Source organism: Dasypus novemcinctus, chromosome 12 (genome assembly GCF_030445035.2).
Source record: "Dasypus novemcinctus isolate mDasNov1 chromosome 12, mDasNov1.1.hap2, whole genome shotgun sequence".
Classification (NCBI taxonomy): domain Eukaryota; kingdom Metazoa; phylum Chordata; class Mammalia; order Cingulata; family Dasypodidae; genus Dasypus; species Dasypus novemcinctus.
In genome coordinates, this window is record NC_080684.1 from 45,149,607 (window position 1) to 45,170,541 (window position 20,935).

At 37.3% G+C, this 20,935-nt stretch overlaps 1 protein-coding gene across 2 annotated transcripts in view; it reads left to right on the forward strand.

Moving 5' to 3' along the window:
- RXYLT1 (ribitol xylosyltransferase 1) overlaps positions 1–20,132 on the forward strand; it is a 32,367-nt gene extending 12,235 nt beyond the window's left edge. Inside the window, exons 4-6 of one of the 2 annotated variants that reach the window (XM_004465046.4) lie at positions 9,732–10,046; positions 16,082–16,252; positions 19,707–20,132. In XM_004465046.4, the coding sequence (XP_004465103.1) occupies positions 9,732–10,046; positions 16,082–16,252; positions 19,707–20,124 (904 nt within the window). In that variant the 3' untranslated portion in view covers positions 20,125–20,132. The remainder of the gene's footprint in view (positions 1–9,731; positions 10,047–16,081; positions 16,253–19,706) is intronic. The other variant, XM_004465048.4, reaches the window with a different exon arrangement.
- The last annotated feature ends 803 nt before the right edge of the window (positions 20,133–20,935 follow it).

Sequence of the window (20,935 nt, forward strand, 5' to 3'; positions counted from 1 at the left end):
CGTTTGCTCTGCACTCTCCATAATGCCAACGAACAGCTTGGCTCTTTCCCCAGAGCTCCAACCTCAAAACTCAGCTCTCTCCTCTGCTGTGTCATTTTGTGTGAGTGTCCACCCACCAAGGGGGTGGGGTCTCAATGTCCTACTGACATGGCCAAATCAAATCCCTAATCTTAATCAAGTAAAAGCGAAACCTCTGAATTTAGTACAGTCAAAGGGTATCACATCCAGAGGAACAAACCAGTTTACAAACATAATATTTCTTTTTGGAATTCATCAATAATCTCAAACTGCCACAATGGCCAACCATAGGGATGTGGAAGATAACATTTGATTAAGTTCATTGATTTTTTTTTTTAATTCACTTATTTGTCTTTAAATAACTATTTATTGAGACTCTCTTCTATCTTGGGCAGAGTGTTAGGCCCTGAAGATACATAACACTTTCATATCAATGTAATAATTGGTGGCAAAGATCAAAATCATCATTTTTTTCAATTATTTTTTTTAAAAGGATGAGATGGCACATATAAATTGTTCAGAGATAAACCTGCTTATTCACAAGAGGTTTGTCCATTTTGGATGAGAAAAGTATGAAAATTAGTCAAAAAAATTTTAAATTATATATTTTAAAAGTTGGCTTCAAAATGGGGAAAACACAGAGTAAATATGATGGCATTTTAGGTTTTAAATAAAAAGAATAAGCATTGCATTATAATTGTATTATAAGATACAATCAATCAAAACCATGGTATTGTTAGAGAATGTTAAACTAATAGACATGTTATATTACAGATAGCATCCAAATTATAAACATTTGTGTGCTAGAAGTTCATTAGTAAATTGGGAGTCTGACTTAGGTGTGCATTTTCTGAAAGGAATATTATAGCAGGTTAGGCATATGTAATTGTTAAGGTCAGTATATTATGAACATAAAGATAATGCATGACATTAGATACTTGGGAAAACATGGCCTAACTTTGGAAGCACATCTCTCCTGAGGCATTTTGCCACTCCAACCAAGCTAGTATGGGAGCAGGTTGTATTCCATCAAAAACATGAATAAGGAAGTTGTGGAGCTGTGACAAAATACCACAATAGGAGGGTAAAACTCAACAGCTTACATCTGAAAAATATAAGGACCTTTAATAAGTTAAGTACATCCATTTTATAAACTGAATTTTCTCAAATAATTTACTAATAATAATATAAACTCCAATGGCAGAGAGCCTGTCTGGAATGTTTAGGTTGTACATTTATCTGTTATCAAGACTGTCATGTATTTTCACATATGTAGCTCACTTAATATAACAATGATATCTATAGTGGTTGCTCAGTAGTATTTGACTGATTTAGAAAGAATCTAACAATAATAATTATTTTTGATCCTAAAAAATATATTCTGTTTTCACAACAGCTTTAGAACTCTATGATTTGGATGATTTCCCTGTACTTTCAAAGCTTTAAAAGTGCTAAGTGGGGAGTAAAATTTTAACTGAGTTGAGCAGAAGAAAAAAATAGTGAAAATTAGAAGTTTTATCTATTAAGTATATGCTAAGAAAGCTAGAAGAGCAATTCAGTTTTTTTTTTGTATACAGGCTTCCTGGTTTCTCTCTCATCCCCTCCTTAGGGCAATTTGTGTCCTGCTGGAGCTCTCTTTGTGGGTCGCTGGCCTTGTTCTTATGGAGAGAAACTGACTTTGGAAAACACTTCTTCATTTTGCCTACTCTCCCAGAATTTGTCTTCCAGGCATAAGTAGCTTGAGACAATGAAAGCATAGTAAGAAACCATTAAGGCTGGTAACCTATGGCAAAGGCTTACTTGCTGTAAGTCCTGCAGTGGAACACTGGGAAGAGGGAGAAGGTATGTCTCCTGGAAACAGGAGAACACCTAAGGCTACCAGCAAGTACAAGCCCAGGAAAAGACATGACCGGAAAAGAAAAGAGGACCCTGTAATTTGCATCCACCTGGGACTTACCTTCCTGATGGGAACACTGATCTCTGACTGAGAGCACCAGCTAATGCAAAGCCACTTGGCAAAGATGGTAAAAGGTGTGTTGAGGGTAGGTTCGTTTAGTTATGTTAGCTCCTGACACTCAAAAAAATCTCTGTCATATCACCTGTTGATTAATAAGCCTAGAAGCAGATAGTTCAGAGAATAAATCCCAGAGTTAAGATTGTAAAATATTAAAATGTATAGTGTGCAACAAAACATTACATGATGAGGAAACAGAAAATGATGACCCATCCAAAGGAAGAGGATTGAAAATCAAGAAAATATCAAGGAAGATGACCAGACTATGGACATACTGGAAAAGACTTCCAAAAAATTAACTTCAATATGTTCAAGGAGATGAAGGAAAATACAGAATAAAAACTAAAGGATTTCAGGAAAACAATGGCTAAGCAATATGAAAGTCCAAGTAAAGAGATGGAAATTTTTAAAAAGGAACCAAACAGAACTACTAAAGCTGAAGACCACAATAACTGAAATTAAAAATCTCTAGGAGAGTTTCAGTGACAGATTGGAGCTGGCAGAAGAAAGAATCAGTGATTTTGAAGATGAGACAATTAAAATGAGTTAAGCTGAGGAGCAAAAAGTTAAAAAAAATTACAAAAAGTAAAAATAGCCTAAGATACCTCTGGGACTCCACCAAGCACACCAATATCCCAGAAGGAAGTCCCAGAAGGAGAAGAAAGAGAGAAAGGGGCAGAAGGAATATTCAAAGAGATAATGACACAGAACTTCCCCAACTTAGGGAAAAAACATGAATACACACATCCAAGAAGCCTAGAGAACACCAAATAGGACAAACATGAAGAATAATATGCTCCACTATATACTGATCACACTATCAAATGCAAGAAAAAGACAATGTTCTATCCGAGGGAAACCCGATTAGATTGAGTGCCAATTTCACTTCAGAAACTATGGAAGCAAGAAGGCAGTGGGTTGAAATACTTAAAATGCTGGGGGGGTGGGGAGGGTTGGTACAGGAAAAAAAATTTGCCAACCAAGAATTTTATACCTGAAAAGACTGTATTTCAGAATTGAGGGGGAGATTAAGACATTACCATACAAACAAAAACTGAGGGAGTTTATCACCGCTAGACCTATCTTACAAACAACACTAAAGGGAATTCTTCAGAATGAAAGGAAAGGACATTGGACAGTAGTTCAAAGTGGTATATAGAAATAAAGACCTCCAGTAAAGTTAACTACTTTGGTAATTATACGTGCTAATATTATTGTATTTTTGGCTTTTTAACTCCACATCTTCCTACAGGTGCTAAAATGCAAATGTGTAAGAAGTAATGCTAAATCTATAGTTTGGAATAGACAGTATACAAATATATAATTTGTAACAAGTACAGAAAAAGGTGGGGGGATGGAGAAGTATAGGAAAAGTGTATGTGTATGCTATTCAAGTAAGTTGGTATCAAATGAAATATGGTTATGTTTAGGATGTTAAACATTAATGCCATGGTAACAACAAGGAAAATAGATGAAAATATATCTAGATAGAAATGAGAAGAGACTTAATATGGTTAATTCAAAAAATAAATAAATATGAAAGTAGGCATTAACAGAAGAATTGGGGGCAAAAAAGGAATAAGTCTTACAAAGACTGTATTATCCTCTATTATCAGTAGTGACTTTAATGTAAATAGATTAAACTCTCCAGTCAAACTGCAGAGATTAGCAGAGTATCCAATATCCATATAGTATGACCCAACTCTATGCTGTTTACAAGAGACTCACCTTTATTTCAAAGACATATGTAGTTTGAAAGTAAAAGGATGGCATCTTCTTGTGTTTCTGACGACTTAAAGTTTTTTTTTACTTTAAAATCTTCAGTAATCAAAGATTTTACAATTTATTTTAAAAGTAATTTTTAAAAAAATAGATTTATAATAAAAAATTAACAAATAATTATTATAACTTGAAAAATTGAGAAAAGATAAGTTTTTAATCACTGTAATTCCACTCTGTCCATAATTCCAAAAACAGTGATAATACTGTTAGCATTTTGTTGTGTCTACTTCCAACTTTTCTTCTATATATATTATTACATATTTAAAATTATACTACATTTTGAATTTGTATCCTATTTTTTCACATAATTATAGCTAACATTTATTGAGTGAAGACTGTGCTAGAAATTGTGTTGTGTTTTATAAACTTTACCTTCTTTTATCCATATAAACTACTGTTCCTTCTCAACCTAAATTAGTTCTTCTGGCCATTTTTAATCTCATTCACCTTATACACCTTTGAACCACCAAGCTTATCTGCCTTTCTGCCTTTGTTCATGTTACTTATATTTTCTGCAATACTTTCCAAAATTATTACCTTCCTCTTCTGATTTCCCTTTCATTCAAACTACTGCCACAATTTTATTTAGTATCACTTAGTTTAGCACTTAAAAGGTACTCTCATGCTGGTGTTTATTGAACTATGAAACACTGTACACGTTTATTATCTATTATATGATATACAAAGCAATAATTAGATATACTATTTGAAAAATATTTTATGTCTCAAAGTCACACCCTAGAAATAACATTAAAAATAATATAAAAAATAAGAAGTTGAAGTTATATCACTCAAAGCATAGTTAAAGACAAAGTATTGTCAGATGTTCTTATTTCAAATTATCCTGGGGTGTGGATATAGCTCAAGTGGTTCAGCACCTGCTTCCCATGTACAAGGAGGTCCCAGGTTCAATTTCCGATACGTTCCAAAGGCAAACAAAGGTTAAAAAAAGCAACTCTCATCTTGGAGCGGATGTAGGTCACTGGATGAGTGCCTACTTCCCATGTACGAGGTCCTGGTTTAGTCCCTGGTACCTCCTTTTTTTAAAAAAATTATCCTAATAAAAATATTTTAAAGCACATTTTTATCTAGTTAGAGATCAAAATGAAATACTAGATACTTGTCAGTCATCCTTAGTAAAATATTTTATTTCTTTTTTCAAAAAAAAGAAAACACGAAAATTTGTGTGGCCCTCTAAAGTAATCTGGGCACATGGTATATGTAGGCTTAATGTCAAATAACTAAGTTTTAAGTCCCAGCTCTATCCTTTCCTGTTTAGTGTCCACCAGCTTTGAGCAATCACATAACCTCTGTCAAGTTTCCTTTTCTTTCATTAAATTGGCCTTAGGTGGGGTAGAAGGACTGGGAGACTTCTCATGCTCTAACGATTATAATTCTGTAAGACATAATTCTAAGAGACATAAGATATTTCATATACTACCAATAATAAATATTTGAAACATATATCAAAACTGTCACAATCATCATCCCTAAAGCTAAAGTAGAGGATGTCTCTCAAGACCATGGGTGGCTCTCAATGAGGGAGGACAGACAGACTATAGTGTCAAGTCCTCAGCATTGTTGTAAGTATCTATGAATCTTGGCCTTCAAGCAATAAAGCTTGGTTGTCACCATGGGCCCTGAAGGGAGGGGGAGAGAGGAATAGAATGGATGGAAGTAGGGTAACTGGGGGGCAATGGAATTGTTCCACAAGTTCATAAAATGATGGATATAAGCCATGTTAAATTTCACCACAAATTTATAAAAGCATGTAGTCTAAAATGTAAAGCATACTGTAACCAGCAATTTAGAAAAGTGTAATGGAACCATGGTTGGTAGCTATGTTTCAGTATCTGTGCATAAGCTGTAGCAAATATAACATCCACATGTAAAAAGATCATTACTGGGGAAGTGGGAAAAGGGTTTGATGTTGGGTATATGGAAGTCCCCTATATTGTATACGTGACTTTACTGTGGTCTAAAACTTTTTAGAAGACAAAATTTTCAAAAAAAGATGTAGACACTGAGGAAGGAATTGAGGAGATTGCCTTGCCACTATACATGCAGGGCAACACCTATTACTGTGATGAAAGGCAAAATGTCAAAAACAAAGTTTTATGATATTTTTCATTTTTTAATACCCCAATTTATTTTTTACTATATTTTAGTTTTTCTAAATTATTATACTATTTCATTTTCCTACTAATTGAATTTGACAATGTATTAGGCGTCATTTTTGGAGAAGTTTTGTATCACAGAGGAATTCACCTATGGCAGGGGAGGAGCACTGGTGAGGGGTGTCATTGATGGGGGGGGGGATGCATAGGTGACGGGGTTCTCCAGGGCATGCATATAGGGTATATAGATTAGTTCAGATGTTCGTTGAATATTGTCATAGTGGATAGAGTTACACATGACAGCTGAGCAAGTGCTGAGTTCCCATCCTGGAGAGCTCTGTTGCAGTCCCCAATGGAACAGCAGCAATCCCCCAAGTGCTAAGAGAAAAACCTGTGAAGAAGGGTGGTCCAATGATGAGCCCTTGATACTATGACTATGCTTATGAGACTGTGTGCTTGAAATTTCAACTAGGCCTAGGCTGCAGGATGCCTAAGAGTGACCTCCTGAGTGCCTCTTTGCTCAAATATGACCACTCTCTAAGCCAAACTCAGCATGTAAATGCATTACCTTCCCCTCAGCGTGGGACATGATTCCTGGGGATGAGCCTCCCTGGTGCCGAGGGATTACTACCATCAACAGCTGGTGATGCAATTGGAAAAATACCTTGAGTAAAAGGAGGAAATGGTAAAGGTAAATGAGTTTGTATGGGTAAGAGACCTCAAAATAAGTCAGGAGGTCATCAGAGGGGTCATGCTTATGCATATCTCAACAGGATCCCAGAGACAGCCAAAGTAGATACAACCCCAGGTACTGGTTCTTCTGAGGGCTGTGGAGACTCAGAGGTTTTATTGCTATGACACATGGCTCTGGAGTTCACTGCCTTGCCAATGGGCCTTACTTTGGAATTTGTGCTCCTGATTGTGATGGTGTTGAACTCAGATATGACCTCTCTACACATATCTGTTCTGTCACTTTTACTGAACCTGTGATTGGTGCTTCAGTTTGTGTATGCTCAGGAGACTTGAATCTATGGACTGGCCATGTGCCAGCTGGGCCCTGAGCCTCAGCAGAGTTGCAGCACTACTTTCCGTACCCAGGTCAGCTGACAGGGAGGTGAGCATGGTCAACCATCACACCAAGGAACCGAGAGTGTCTACAAAGCAAGCAGATGAGCACATCCATCAGCCATGTGGGATCTAAGTCCCCTCTCAATTCAGAGGTGGAGTAGACAGTGCCAGTGCCATCCCAGGGTCCACAAGATGGAGGAATATAATATGGATTGGAGTGGACTTGCTGGTATTCTATTATAGAACTGTTGTGACTGTAGCAATGGTAGAAATTGTATAGTTGATGTGGAGACGGTGACCACGGGAGTTGCTGAGGCAGTGAGAGGGAGGAAGAGGTGTGATATGGGACATTTTTGGAACTTGGAGTTGTCCTGAATGATACTGCAGGGACAGATGTAGGACATTGTATATCCTGCCATAACCCACTGGATGAACTGGGGAAGAGTGTGAATTCCAATATAAACTGGTCCATGCAGTGTGGCAGTGTTCCAGGGTGTATTCACCAAATGCAATGAATGTGCTTACTGATGAAAGGGGATGTTGATGTGGGAGGAGCAGGAGGGGGAGGGAATGCAGTATATTTTTTTGTTTTTTAACATAACGTTTTATGTGATCTATTTATATTTTTAAAAAGACAAAAAAGTAAAAATAAACTACAAAAAAATGTTTTTTAACGTAACATTTTGTGTGATCTATTTATATAAAAAACAAAAAACTACAAAAAAATAAAGCTAAAGTGTTTGCTAGGACTTCAAATTCTGTAAATTAATCTTAAATTACTAAATTATTACTGAATCATTAACCACCTCCAATGCTAATAACTGTCCAAGGAAAACTCAGAACATTACCCTGATATCTATAGGTTGTTACAACTGTAGAATGTCTATAAATCAAGCAGTACATATACATACAAACAAAAGAGATATTTAGAGTTTGTGTTTTAACTATTATCTACTAACTGTAATATTTGTTAATTATAGGGTAGTGGAAGAACTTAACCTCTGAATGTAGATGGTCCTTGGTTCAAAATTCAATATTGTCATGACAGGCTCTGCAAAATGAGGTAATAATGTACTCTGTAGAGTTACTGTGAGGGTTAAATGAAAATACACGCAAAGTGCCTATGTATCATGTATATAAAAAAACATTTGAAAATGTTAGTTTTCTCCCCTAGTAATAATGAGCAATAAAAGCAGGATTTAAGCATATCTATGCTAAAGATTAGAAGGATCTAGCAGGTTGTAAAGAATCCAAGACTATTGTGACCAATTTTATAAAGGATTAAATGGGACTTTTTATATTCAATCCATATTACTTAAAAATAGTTCAGTGCTATTGGTTGTTCTAAGCAGCACATAATATTAAAATGTGAGTTATGAAACATGTCTTTTCCTTTTATGAAAACTTTTTAAAATGCAATAAACAGAAATTAATACAATAAATTCCCATTTACCCACTACCCAGAACTAACAAATTCCAGTACTTTGTCATATTTGCTTCAGATATTTACCTCTTCAAAGAATTAAAATATTTCCAATAAAATTGAAGCTTTGTACGGTTCCCTTGTCCCTTTCCTCTTCTTTCGTCCTCAGAAGCAACTACTGTCATGAATTTGGTGTGTATACTCCTATTCAAATATTTATATTTATACTTTTAATAGGCAGGTGCATGTATACATAACTATAAATAATATTTTCTATATATACTTTTCAATTTGCATATAATTACCATATTTTATTGAGTGTTCTGCAGCGTTCCTTTCTTTCTTAACATATTTTTCAGATGTATCCTTCACAGAACGTTTTATAATGCCATCCTCTATTTCTTAGTTCACCGATTCTTTCTCACTCATTGATTCAAGCACTTCATTCAGATGAAGAGGGTAATAGTCACTACTAACTTTAAATACCTTTCTGGTTTGAACTACACCATTATTTGTTCAAGTGTACTTATTTGCTTAGCAACTCTAATTGTAGCCAGCACTTATTTTGAATGGGGTTTAAAAAAAGACTAACACGTTTCTGATTATCAGGTGCAAGTTGACTTATCTGTAACCAAAGTTTCCTGTTAATCTATAATCATGCCACATCATCCAAACTTGTTCAAAAGAGCTTGTATTATAGGGAAACGGATGTGGCTCAAGCAATTGGGCTCCTGTCTACCATATAGGAGGTCCAGGGTTCAATTTCCATGGCCTCCTGGTGAAAGACAAGCTGGCCCTCGCAGTAAGCTGGCCCAGGTGGAGAGCTGGCCTGCACGGAATGCTGGCTCATGCAGGAATGCTGGCCTGCACAGGAGTGCTGGCCCGTGCAGGAGTTCTGGTCCACTCAGAGAGCTGGTACAGCAAGATGACACAACAAAAGAGACACAGAGGAGAAACAATAAGAGATGCAGCAGACCAGGGACCTGAGGTGGCACCAGAGATTGAGTACCTCTCTCCCAATCTGGAAGGTCCCGGGATCAGTTCCCAGTGCCACCTAAAGAGAAGACAAGCAGATAGAGAAGAACACACAGAGAGCAAATAGCAAGCGCAAAAACAATGAGGGATGGGAGAATAAATAAATAAATCTTTTTTTTTAAAAAAAGAGCTTGTATTATAGAAATTAGATTTCTAGAAAGAATATGAATTGAGTCTCATTGGGGATATTGTATAAAATCAATAGCAACTTCTAGTACCAAATACTTTTGTTTTTGTTTATCTATTATTTTTGTTTTGTTATTTCTTTTAACAGCTTTATCACTGGTCCAGCTGTGGTCCCGGGGTATTTCTCCGTTGATGTGGATAATGTGGTTCTAGTTTTAAATGGAAGAGAAAAAGCAAAGATCTTTTACGCCACTCAGTGGTTACTTTATGCACAAAATTTAGTGCAAACTCAGAAACTTCAGCATCTTGCTGTTGTTTTGCTTGGAGATGAACACTGTAATAATGAATGGATAAACCAGTTTCTCACAAGAAATGGAGGCCCTGTGGAGCTGCTTTTTATAATATATGATAGCCCCTGGGTTAATGAAGTGGATGTTTTTCAGTGGCCTTTAGGAGTAGCAACGTAAGTACAAAATATCATTCCACATTCCTACTAAACTCTGATCTGAATTTCTGAATCAGGAAGTTGTGCTTTAAATTTCTAGAAGATTTAATTCTTCTGGGATCATTAAGGACAGGTACAGTCTTTGCTAAAGGGAAAAATATGGCTCGGTCTCATGCTTCAGTGACAATGTTTTTAGAGTATGATATGATTTTATGAGAAGAGTAGATGAAGTTGATTTCTTTCCTTTAAAACCTCAGGACGTAAGACATGTTTTTAAAATATTTTTTTAAATTAGATAAATTGTAGGTTAGCAGAAATACCATGCAGAAAATACAAAATTCCCATATACCCCCACCCCCATTATTAACATTCTGGATTGGTAAGATAACCTTTGTTACAACTGATGAAAGAATATTGGTGTGGCAAGATGATGCAATAAGAGATGCAACAAGAGACATGGGGAGGAAAAACATAATGAAAACTAGAACAAAGCAGGGAACGGAGATGTCTTAAGTTATTAGGCACCTCCCTCCCATATCAGAGGTCCAGGGTTCAGATCCTGGTGCCTCCTACAGGAACAAGGAAGTCAAACATACACAGCAAGTGAAAAGCAGCAAGGGGATGGGGAGAAATAATTTTTTTAGAAATCTTTTTAAAAAATATTATAATCATACTGTTACCAATGGTACATAGTTTGCATGAGGGTTCACCATGTTGTACAGTTCTGTGTTTTTTTTTAAATGTTATTCTAGTAACATATACAACCTAAAATTTCCCCCTTTAACCACATTTCAGATATACAATTCAGTGGTGTTAATAACATTCACAATGTTGTGCTACCATCACCACCAGCATAGGATAAATTTTGAAACTTATCAGGAGTGCCCTAAAGAGAGAGTTAGCAGAAAAGGGTAAACAGACTTTCTTAAAACAATTATAAAATCTATATCATTTATAGTAAAAAAGAAACAAAAACCTTACTTTAAAAGCAATATTATTTTCATTATTTAAATAATAATAGTAAAACAAAAAAACAAGAATGACTAAAGTGATTAATCCTAACTATGTGATTATACCACATGCCATTGATTGTACACTTTAAATGAATTGTATGTTTTATTAGTAATATCAATAAAATTGATTTGTTTGGGTTTTTTTAATGCAATATTATGAAATCCAGAGCATACCATACCTTATGGTTTGAAAAGATTTTGACATGCTCATTGTGTTGGTCTGAAGCTGTATGTAACCCAGAAAAACATGTTCTTAAATCTAATCCATTCCTGTGGGTATGAATCCACTATAAGTAGGATCTTTTGATGAGGCTACTCCAGTTAATGTGTGACCCACCTCAGTCAGAATGGATTTAAATCCTATTATTGGAGTCTTTTATAGGAGAATGAAACCCAGATTTGAGAGAGGAAGTAAATGAAGCAGGAATGTGAAATCAACGTAACCCAGAAGAGAAGGGAAAGACCAGCAAACACTGCCGTATACATTGCCACGTGACAAGGAACAGAGATCTCTGGCAGCCAGCACCAGAATGCCATTCTTTAGGAAGAAGGCATCACCTTGATGATGCCTTGGACTTTTAAATTCCCATTGTTTAATCCAACCCATTTCTTGGTATTTGCTTAAGCAGCCTAGGAAACTAAGATACTCGATTCTGCCACAAAAGTTGGTTGATTGGCACAAATCCCATCTCTAAAATGAGGTTAATTAAATGACAGCTAAGATTTCTCAATATATCTCTATAAAATCTCCAGCTATAAAATAGAAACATTTTAAATCTTTCTATTAATAGAGCACTTTTTTTATTTATTCTTTTTTTAAAAAATATGAGGTCCCCATTCACCCTCACCGCCCCCACCCCACCACTCCCCCCACAGTAACACTCTCCCCCATCACGACACATCCATTGCATCTGGTGAGTACATCTCTGGGCATCGCTGCATCCCATGGTCTGTGGTCCACACCATAGCCCACACTCTCCCACGTTCCATCCAGTGGGCCATGGGAGGACATACAATGTCCAGTAATTGTCCCTGCAGCACCACTTAGGACAACTCCAAGTCCCAAAAATGCCTCCACATCTCATCTCTCCTCCCATTCCCCACACCCAGCAGCCACCATGGCCACTTTTTCCACACCAATGCCACATTTTCTCAATTATTAACCACAATAGTTCAGGAATAGAATATCATTAAGTCCACTCTAATCCTTACTGTATTCCTCCTTCCTGTGGACCTTGGCTTGGTTGTGTCCATTCCACATCTATGTCAAGAGGGGGCTTAGATTCCACATGGATACTGGCGACAATCCTGCTGCTTTCAGTTGTAGGCACTCTAGGCTCCATGGTGTGGTGGTTGACATTCTTCAGCTCCATGTTAGCTGAGTGGGGTAAGTCCAATAAATCAGAGTGTAGAAGCTGAAGTCTTTTGAGGCTCAGGGCCTGGCTATCATATTGTCAGTCCAGAGATTCAGATCCCCTAGATATATCTTAAACCCCAGCACCAACTACAATTCCAATAAAGTAGCGTGAAAGGCTTGTGAAAAGAGATCACATCTGAGTCCAGCTCCATCACACAGAAACACCAGCTCCAAAGAAGGGCCAACTGACATGGCAGTGAACCCCATCTGCCATGACCATAGACCCTGTGGGTCTCTTTAGCCCTCAAAAGAACCAATACCTGGGGTTGTATCTACTTTATCTCTCTCTGAGACTCTGCTCAGGTGTGCATAAAGGCAATCCTTCTGACAACCTCCAGTCTCTTTTTTAGAGACTTATAGCCATGTAAACTCATTTGTCCTTTCCATTTCCCCCTTACTTTAGGTCAAACAACATTTTTAACTCCTGTTATATGTAGACAGGGATATTCTGTTGGTCCACTTTGAACCTTTAATTCAAGGTCATTTTCTAGTTACGTCATCAGCTGGTACTTGGTGTGATCCCTCGGTGCCAGGGAGGCTCATCCCTGGGTGTCATGTCCCACACTGGAGAGAAGGCATTGCATTTACTTGCTGAGTTTGGCTTTGAGACTGACCACATTTGAGTAACACGGAGGCTTTCAGGAGGGAACTCTTAGGCACAGTGCTGCTCTAGGCCTTGTTCTTATTTCAGGTGTATATGCTCACAAGCATAGTCATTAGTATCAGGGGGTCACTGTTGGATCCTCATTCCTTCCTGGTCCTTGCTGTTGCACCTGGGGGACTGCCGCTGCTCCCCTAGGGACCACGACAGCTCTAATTTTAAGAGTAAGTTGCTGGGAAGCAGACTTGGCCCAATGGATAGGGCATCTGCCTGCCACATGGGAGGTCTGCGATTCAAGCCCCGGGCCTCCTTGACCCTTGTGGAGCTGGCCCATGTGCAGTGCTGATGCGTGCAAGGAGTGCTGTGTCACGCAGGGGTGTCCCCCACGTAGGGGAGCCCCACGCACAAGGAGCGCACCCCATAAGGAGAGGCACCCAGCGTGAAAGAAAGTGCAGCCTGCCCAAGAATGGCGCTGCACACACAGAGATAATACAGCATACAGAAACACAGATTCCTGGTCCCACTGATAAGGATAGAAGCGGTCACAGAAGAACACACAGCGAATGGACACAGAGCAGACAACTGGGGAGGGGGGGAGGGGAGAGAATTTTTTTTTTTTAAAGTAAGTTGCCACTAATACAGGAAGCAGATGTGGCTCAAGTTGTTGGGTACCTGCCTACCACACAGGAAGTCCTGGGTTTGGTTCCCAATGCCTCCTAAAGAAGAAGAACAAGACAGCAAGCTGGCACAACAGGCTGGCATGGGAGCTGATGCAACAAGATGGCGCAAAAAGGAGACATGAGGAAACAAAATGAGAGACAAAAGAAGCAGAGAGCAGAAGTGGATTAAGCAATAGGGCATCTCCCTCACTCATGGGAGGTCCCAGGTTCTGTTCTTGGTGCCTCCTAGAAAGAAGACGAGCAGACAAAGAGAGTACACAGAGAGCAGGCAGCATGTGCAAACAACGGCTTGGGTGTGGGGGGGATAAATTAATTAAATTTTTTTTTAAAATAAGTTGCCACTACTACGTAAGTTTCCCAAGGGCAGGGATTTTTGTCTCTTGTTCACTGATGTATCCTCAGAGACTGAAACAGTGCCTGGCACAGAGTAGAAAAATATTTTTTTGAGTGAATAAATTATGAAAAATCTCACTCATGATTTTTGTGAATTTGGACATTCATTGTTCTTCCACTAGTTACTAGAGGTGGCCTTAGACTGGTGCCTATTTGACTACATAAATATCACCAGGGAAGCACATTAATAAGACGTATCTCCAGGCTCTGCCCCCTGAGAGTCTCACTCAGTAAGTCTGGAATAGGGCCAGACAAAAGGGTTTTTGTTAAGGATAGCCAGGTTTAAAATAGGGAGAAAATCAGGCTTAAAATGTATAGAGTTCCTATTTGGAATGATGGAAATGTTTAGGTGATGGATGATGGTGACTATAGCACCACATTGTGAACATAATTAACAGCACTGAAATATATATCTGAATGTGGTCAAAAGGGGAAATACTCAGGAAATGTTTACATGGTAATAGAATTTTAAAATGTTTTAAATCCATGGAACTGCACAACACAGTGAACCCTAAGTTAAACCATGGCCTAGTTAATAGTGCAATTATAAAAATGTGCTTCCAGCAATTGTAACAGATATATACCACACCAAGGTAAAATGTAAATAATAGGATGGTATATGAGAATCCTGTATTTTATGCATGATTGTTCTTCTCGAAAAATAGAATAAAAAAATTTTTTTAACCCTGAAAATATCTATTCTTTGAATAGAGCCCATATTCTTAACTTATTTTGAAATAAAATAATTATTTTTCACAGTAACTCTACAAATTCTTCTCATTTAGTACAGGATGGAAGCTTTTTGTAAATCTGGTATTGTTGGACTAAGCTGATATCTTTCTTATAGATCATTGGTTCTCAATGAGGGGCAGTTTTGCTCTCCTTCCAGGAGACATTTGGCAATGTCTGAAGACATTTTTGGTTGTCACAACTGGAAGAATATAGTGGCATCTAATGGGTAGAAGGAAGGGATGCTGCTGAACACCCTACAATGTACAGGACAGTTTCTACAACAAAAAGTTACCTGGCCACCTTGATAGTTGTGCTTTAGGTCATTATATAAATGACTGTCCTTATTCTCTGAAAGTATATGTGGAAGTGTTGTTAGAGAAGTATGATGTATGCAACCTACTTGGAAAATAGGCAAAACAATGTGGCAAAATGCTAGTAGTTGGTAAATCTAAATATCTGGCTGGGGTAATGCTGGAGTTCTGTGTATTGTCTGTGTATCGTTTCTGTATCATTTTTGCAACTTTCCTGTAGGTTTAAAATTATCTCAAATTTAAATTTTTTTAAAAATTATCTGGTTGAGGTTGAGTAACCCTGTTTAGACTGTTATACAAAGATTTGCTCTTAAATGAAGATTATATTTCAGGCATACAGTCGGATCCCTGTTTCTAAATGTACATAAGAATAGACCAGTTACAACACGTCTGTCTCTCCTGTATGGCATACAATATTTCGTTTTGCTTTACATCTACTTGAAAAGTTCTTGAAATTAATTTTGCATTGCTCTTTGCAACAGCAACTTGTATTCTATACTCTTTCCATCACCAGGCTTAAACAGTGATTAAATCATGATTATGATTAATGTAGAAGATTCTTTATACCTTAGAGATCTTGAATTCAACCTGCCTAACATCTACAGGTAAAGAATGTAAAAACAAGGAGCTTTAATCTCTGTGGCATTTTTTAGAGAGATGTAAATTTGAGAGTCCTCTTTTTAATATTTGATATTAAATATCAAATGATATTAAATGATAATAATGAAAACATTTCAATAGATTCAAGGACTTTTCCAAAATAAGAATGGAAAACTATAATTTGGGATTTAGAAAAATCATATTTTAAATCTTTCTATACCTTAATGCTATCTGAAAGTTGGATTATGTGAGCTCTGCCAGTACTATTGTCATATACTGTTAACTCTTATATACTTCTTTTTATAGATACAGGAATTTTCCTGTGGTGGAAGCCAGTTGGTCAATGTTGCATGATGAGAGACCATACTTATGTAATTTCTTAGGAACTATTTATGAGAATTCATCCAGACAAGCACTCATGAACATTTTGAAACAGGATGGGCTTGATAAGCTTTGTTGGGTTTCAGCAAGAGAACGGTAAGTTCTATGTTTTCTTGATTCACCCATTTTGTTCTCCAATTTGAAAGTTCCTTTGTGTGGTGGCACAGAAGGTCTCCAGAGAGACATTGTTAACTCCACTAATACAAGTTTTTTCCAAGAAATACATTGGTAATTCAAGCTACGAAAGGCATACAGTAGAGGCATGGTTATACACATTAAAATAAGGAGCATCTCTTACAGTTATAATCTATCTTGTAGGGAAAGACTAGTAACTGTCACATGCAATATCAGTTACTAGGGTTCCTTAACAATACTTGTTAGACTTGAAAAAGGGATTGTGTATGTCACTAAGGTATTAGGTTCATAACTGAGATGGTCCGCAGACCAGCTAATTTGCAAAATGGCAAGTAATATACTCCTCACACCTTCAGGAAGCTGACATCATCCTGAGGACAAAGGCAAACTATTATTCTTCTTTGAATACCCATATCTTACAGAATACCCATATCTTACAGAACCTTGCACAGGATAGGCCTTGGATAAATGATGAGCAGATGGATGAATGGATGAATGAATGAATGGATAGGAGTGGGTGAGTGGATGGATGGGTACATGGATCAATTAAAAGCATTAAAGGGGTTAAAGGATTTTAGCCAACTCAACCAACACAATTGTATACTTACTTTCATGTTTTACATGGTAATCAGGGAACCAGGTGTTCATGGAGTAAAGGAAGGAGTTCTGAAAACATTCACCTTGTTTTTGAATAAATGGAGTGTATAAAGCAGTAACATCAAAGAAGTATTACCTTAAAAATGTCCGTTTATACCTAAAAATTTATTTTGTTAGATATAGCAGATACTCTCTTCTTGAGTAAATAACTTCCAACTCTTGCTAATATTACTATATTATATTCATTCAGTCAACAAATATTTATCTAACAAATTTCATATGCTTGAAACTGTTACAGCTTTTTAGAAATATAGCAGCAAACAAAGCAATTAAAAGTCCATGCCCTCTGGTACTTGAATTCTTTTGGAGGAGACAAACATGTTAAATATACTGAGTGTCAGAGGGATAAGTGCCATGTAAGCAGAGAAAGGGTATAGAGAATTCCGGTGATTGGAAGTAGAGCAGTATCAGAATGGCCAAGGAAGGCATTAAAGAGAAGGTTAGCAGAGAAATGAAGATGGTGCAGGGGTGAGCCCATGTGTATTATTTGATAGAAGAGTATTCCAGGCAAGGCGAATAGCAAATGTAGAGGCCCTAAGGCAGGAACATCCTTCCCATGTTTGATGAACAAGAGAGTGGAATGAATGAGGATAGTGTAAAATAACTAAAGTTCATTGTGGAAATGGAATTTTTTAGTAACTCCTCTTCTACCTTTGAACTCAGGGATTGGGTAGTTGTCCTTATTTCTAATTGCTGCTTCCAGACCATTCTCCCTTTTTTATCCCTAACACTCCCCATTTTAAATCTCATGTTAACCGAGAAAACAATCAATCCTACCTCACTGAATTCATATTCTGACCCTTAGTATTTTAGTTTCCTGTGCTGCTCAAATCCCATGAAATGGGTCAGGTTAAACAACGGGAATTTAATTCATGCACAGTTTGAGGCTGGGAAATAGTCCAAATCAAGGTGGCATTCTGGGGCTGGCTGCAGGCAGTCTTTTTTCTGTAGCTTGTCACATGGCAGAACATATGGACACTTCTCCTGGCCTCTCCATTCACTTCTGGGTTCTCTTGAATTTCAGCTTCTCACTTCAGTGACTTTTTTTTCCCCCTCTGTCTGAATTTCACTTCACTTTTAAAGGACTCCAGTAATAGGATTAAGATCCATCCTGATTGAGGTGGAACACACCTTAACTGAAATAACCTCATCAAAAGGGTCTACTTAGAAGGGGTTCACACCTGCAGGAATGGATTACATTTAAGAACATGTTTTTCTGGAGATATACAGCTTCAAATCACCGCACTTGGGTTTATCCCCCTAATACTTTGAAGTATTTAACTCCTAGAATCCTCACCTTCTCAGACACTACTCCAGTCTTAATGCTTTGTAACTCCCAAATCTACATAGATGGTCCTTTCATCACTTCTATCTCATTTCCATTACCTCCCCTGTTACCACTTCTTTTACATCTGGGCCTCCACTAGACCTCAGCCATTCATTTTCACACTCATTTCCTAGACCTTGTCTTTACACATAACTGCAGCCTCTCCATGATTCAAATTTCAGTATCCATTTCTGTAAGCACCATTTCCTGTCATTCCATCTCATTCCCTGTGATAATTTGGCTTCAACCATGAACTGAGATTTACAATCTGTTATTTCTACTACCTTTTCACTGTCCTTTGATCCCCTCATGTCTTCATTTTCTTCTTTACCTTACTTCAATTTCATAGTCAGTCATGACTATATACCTTCAGCTCCCTTGTTCCCTAATCTGGCCTACCTTAATTCTGGTGAAATCCAGTTCTCTACCTGCTGCACTGCACCAGTGCAACGGAACATGGTTTGAGAAAGGTGCTAGTTGATCTTGTTTTAAATAAATAACCTTGAACCTCAAGTGCTCAGCGATCGTACATTTCCCTAGTCCATGTATTCTCTCACTCTCTGAGAAGACTGTAACACCTCTTTCCCAACCTCTCATACCTTTTGACCCTGTTTCTTATTTTCTTATTTCCTGGCTTTCTAACTGATCTCTTAGTTTCTGCCCTTATAAAGGATTCCAGTAATAGGAGCCAGAGGGTTTTAGTCTAAGGGATGATGTGACAGGACCTACATCTTATCAGAATAGACTTGCTAGGGCCCCCTGTGATAACTCTAACCTCATCTTCTACATCTCTCCCCCTCAGCCACCCTGGCTTCCTTTCTGGTCCTTGTATATGCTAGGCTCATGCATCTCATGGCCATTGTGCTTTCTTTGCACTGATTTCTCCCCAACTATCTACGTGGTTTGTTCCTTCGCTTCCACCTCTGTTCAGATGCCCGTTACAATGAAGCATTCTCTGATCACCTATTTAACATTGCAGCCTCCTCCCTTAGAAATTTCCTCCCCACTTCTCTGCTTTATTTTTTCCTCACAGCACTTAATACCTTCTAAATAATTTACTGACTTGAGTTGGCTACTGTCTGTCTCCTCCACTAGAACTAGAATATAAGCTCCCTAAGGACAGGACTTTATTAGGCAGGAGTAGGGGACTTAACTCTCAGAAAATATGGGTCAACATAATATTATTCACTAAGAAATTTTATGGTGATCACAATATTATCTAGCTGTAAGAATTTCAAATTTGGGATTTTTAATATTTTTAGCAATTGTATCATTTGAACAAGGTTCTAGTTTTTTGGTTATCTTTTCTGCCTGTCATCTCTGTAAAGTATTTACCATTTCCTGTAACTGACATTAAAAGGTAAAATTTTTTCTTTCACGAAAGATCTGCTTAGCAAAATGAAAACTAAAGTTGTTCTTCCGTTTTTCTAGGTGGCAGCCTCAGGAAACAAATGAAAGCCTGAAGAATTATCAAGATGCTTTGCTTCAGAGTGATCTCACATTGTGCCCAGTAGGAGTAAACACAGAATGTTACAGACTATATGAGGCTTGCTCCTATGGCTCCATTCCTGTGGTAGAAGATATAATAACACCTGGCAGTTGTGGAAATACATCTGTTTACCGTAATGCTCCTCTGCGGTTACTCAAGTCCATGGGGGCTCCCTTTATCTTTATTAAGAACTGGAAGGAACTTCCTGCTCTTTTAGAAAGAGAGAAAAATCTAATTTTACAAGAAAAGATTCAAAGAAGAAAAATGTTGCTTCAGTGGTATCAACACTTCAAAACAGAGCTAAAAATGAAATTTACTAATATTTTACAAAACTCATTTTTAATTAATAATAAAGGTTAACTTAATTATCTTTTTGAGCTAAGATCTAATTTTTTAAAACCATTTCTAATACTGTGTGTGTGTGTGTGTTTATAAAGGTTCATTAAAGTATCCTTTTAAATCCTTTATTATATATATAATGTTGACCAATCATTATCATATTGTCACTCCTGTGTATCAGCTGAAAATGAAGTTAAAATGTTACTCAAACTTATTTCTACTAAATTCAGTGATTCTATTGTTAACTCTTTCTACCTATTTGTACTCACTCAAAGGAAGCAGCATTTTGTAGTGGAAAGACTGGTTTTTGGAGTCAGACAAAACATCTGCAATCTGGGTGACCTTGAGTAACACACCTGATGGTTCTGAGTCTTGGTTCCTTTTAATGTAAAATGGAGACGGGGTTGGCTATAAATATAAAATTAAATAATACATTAAGTAATATATAGTAAACGGCAAATAAATGGTAATTTCTCTCTAATCCATTTGTTCCCACTATTTACCATAGGGTTAAATTTGGATATTTTAATATATACTCATTTACATGATATGTGAGTAATCACATGCCAGGTTTGGAATTTGTGGATAATGTTACAAAGTTAAGCTTTTAGAGTACTCGTAGTTACATTGGGTCAGGTTAAAGCAGATACCTGGATATAGAATTTACTCATAATTCATACAAAACTTGGACCAAAGCAGTTGATGCCATAAGATTAGTGCCTAATTGTGTTAGAAATAGTCATTAAAGTACAGATTAAGACTTTAGCTTAATGAGAGCTCTTCAAGCAAAGTCCATCTGATACTGTTGGATTCTGAGTAGGTGGTCTTTTTT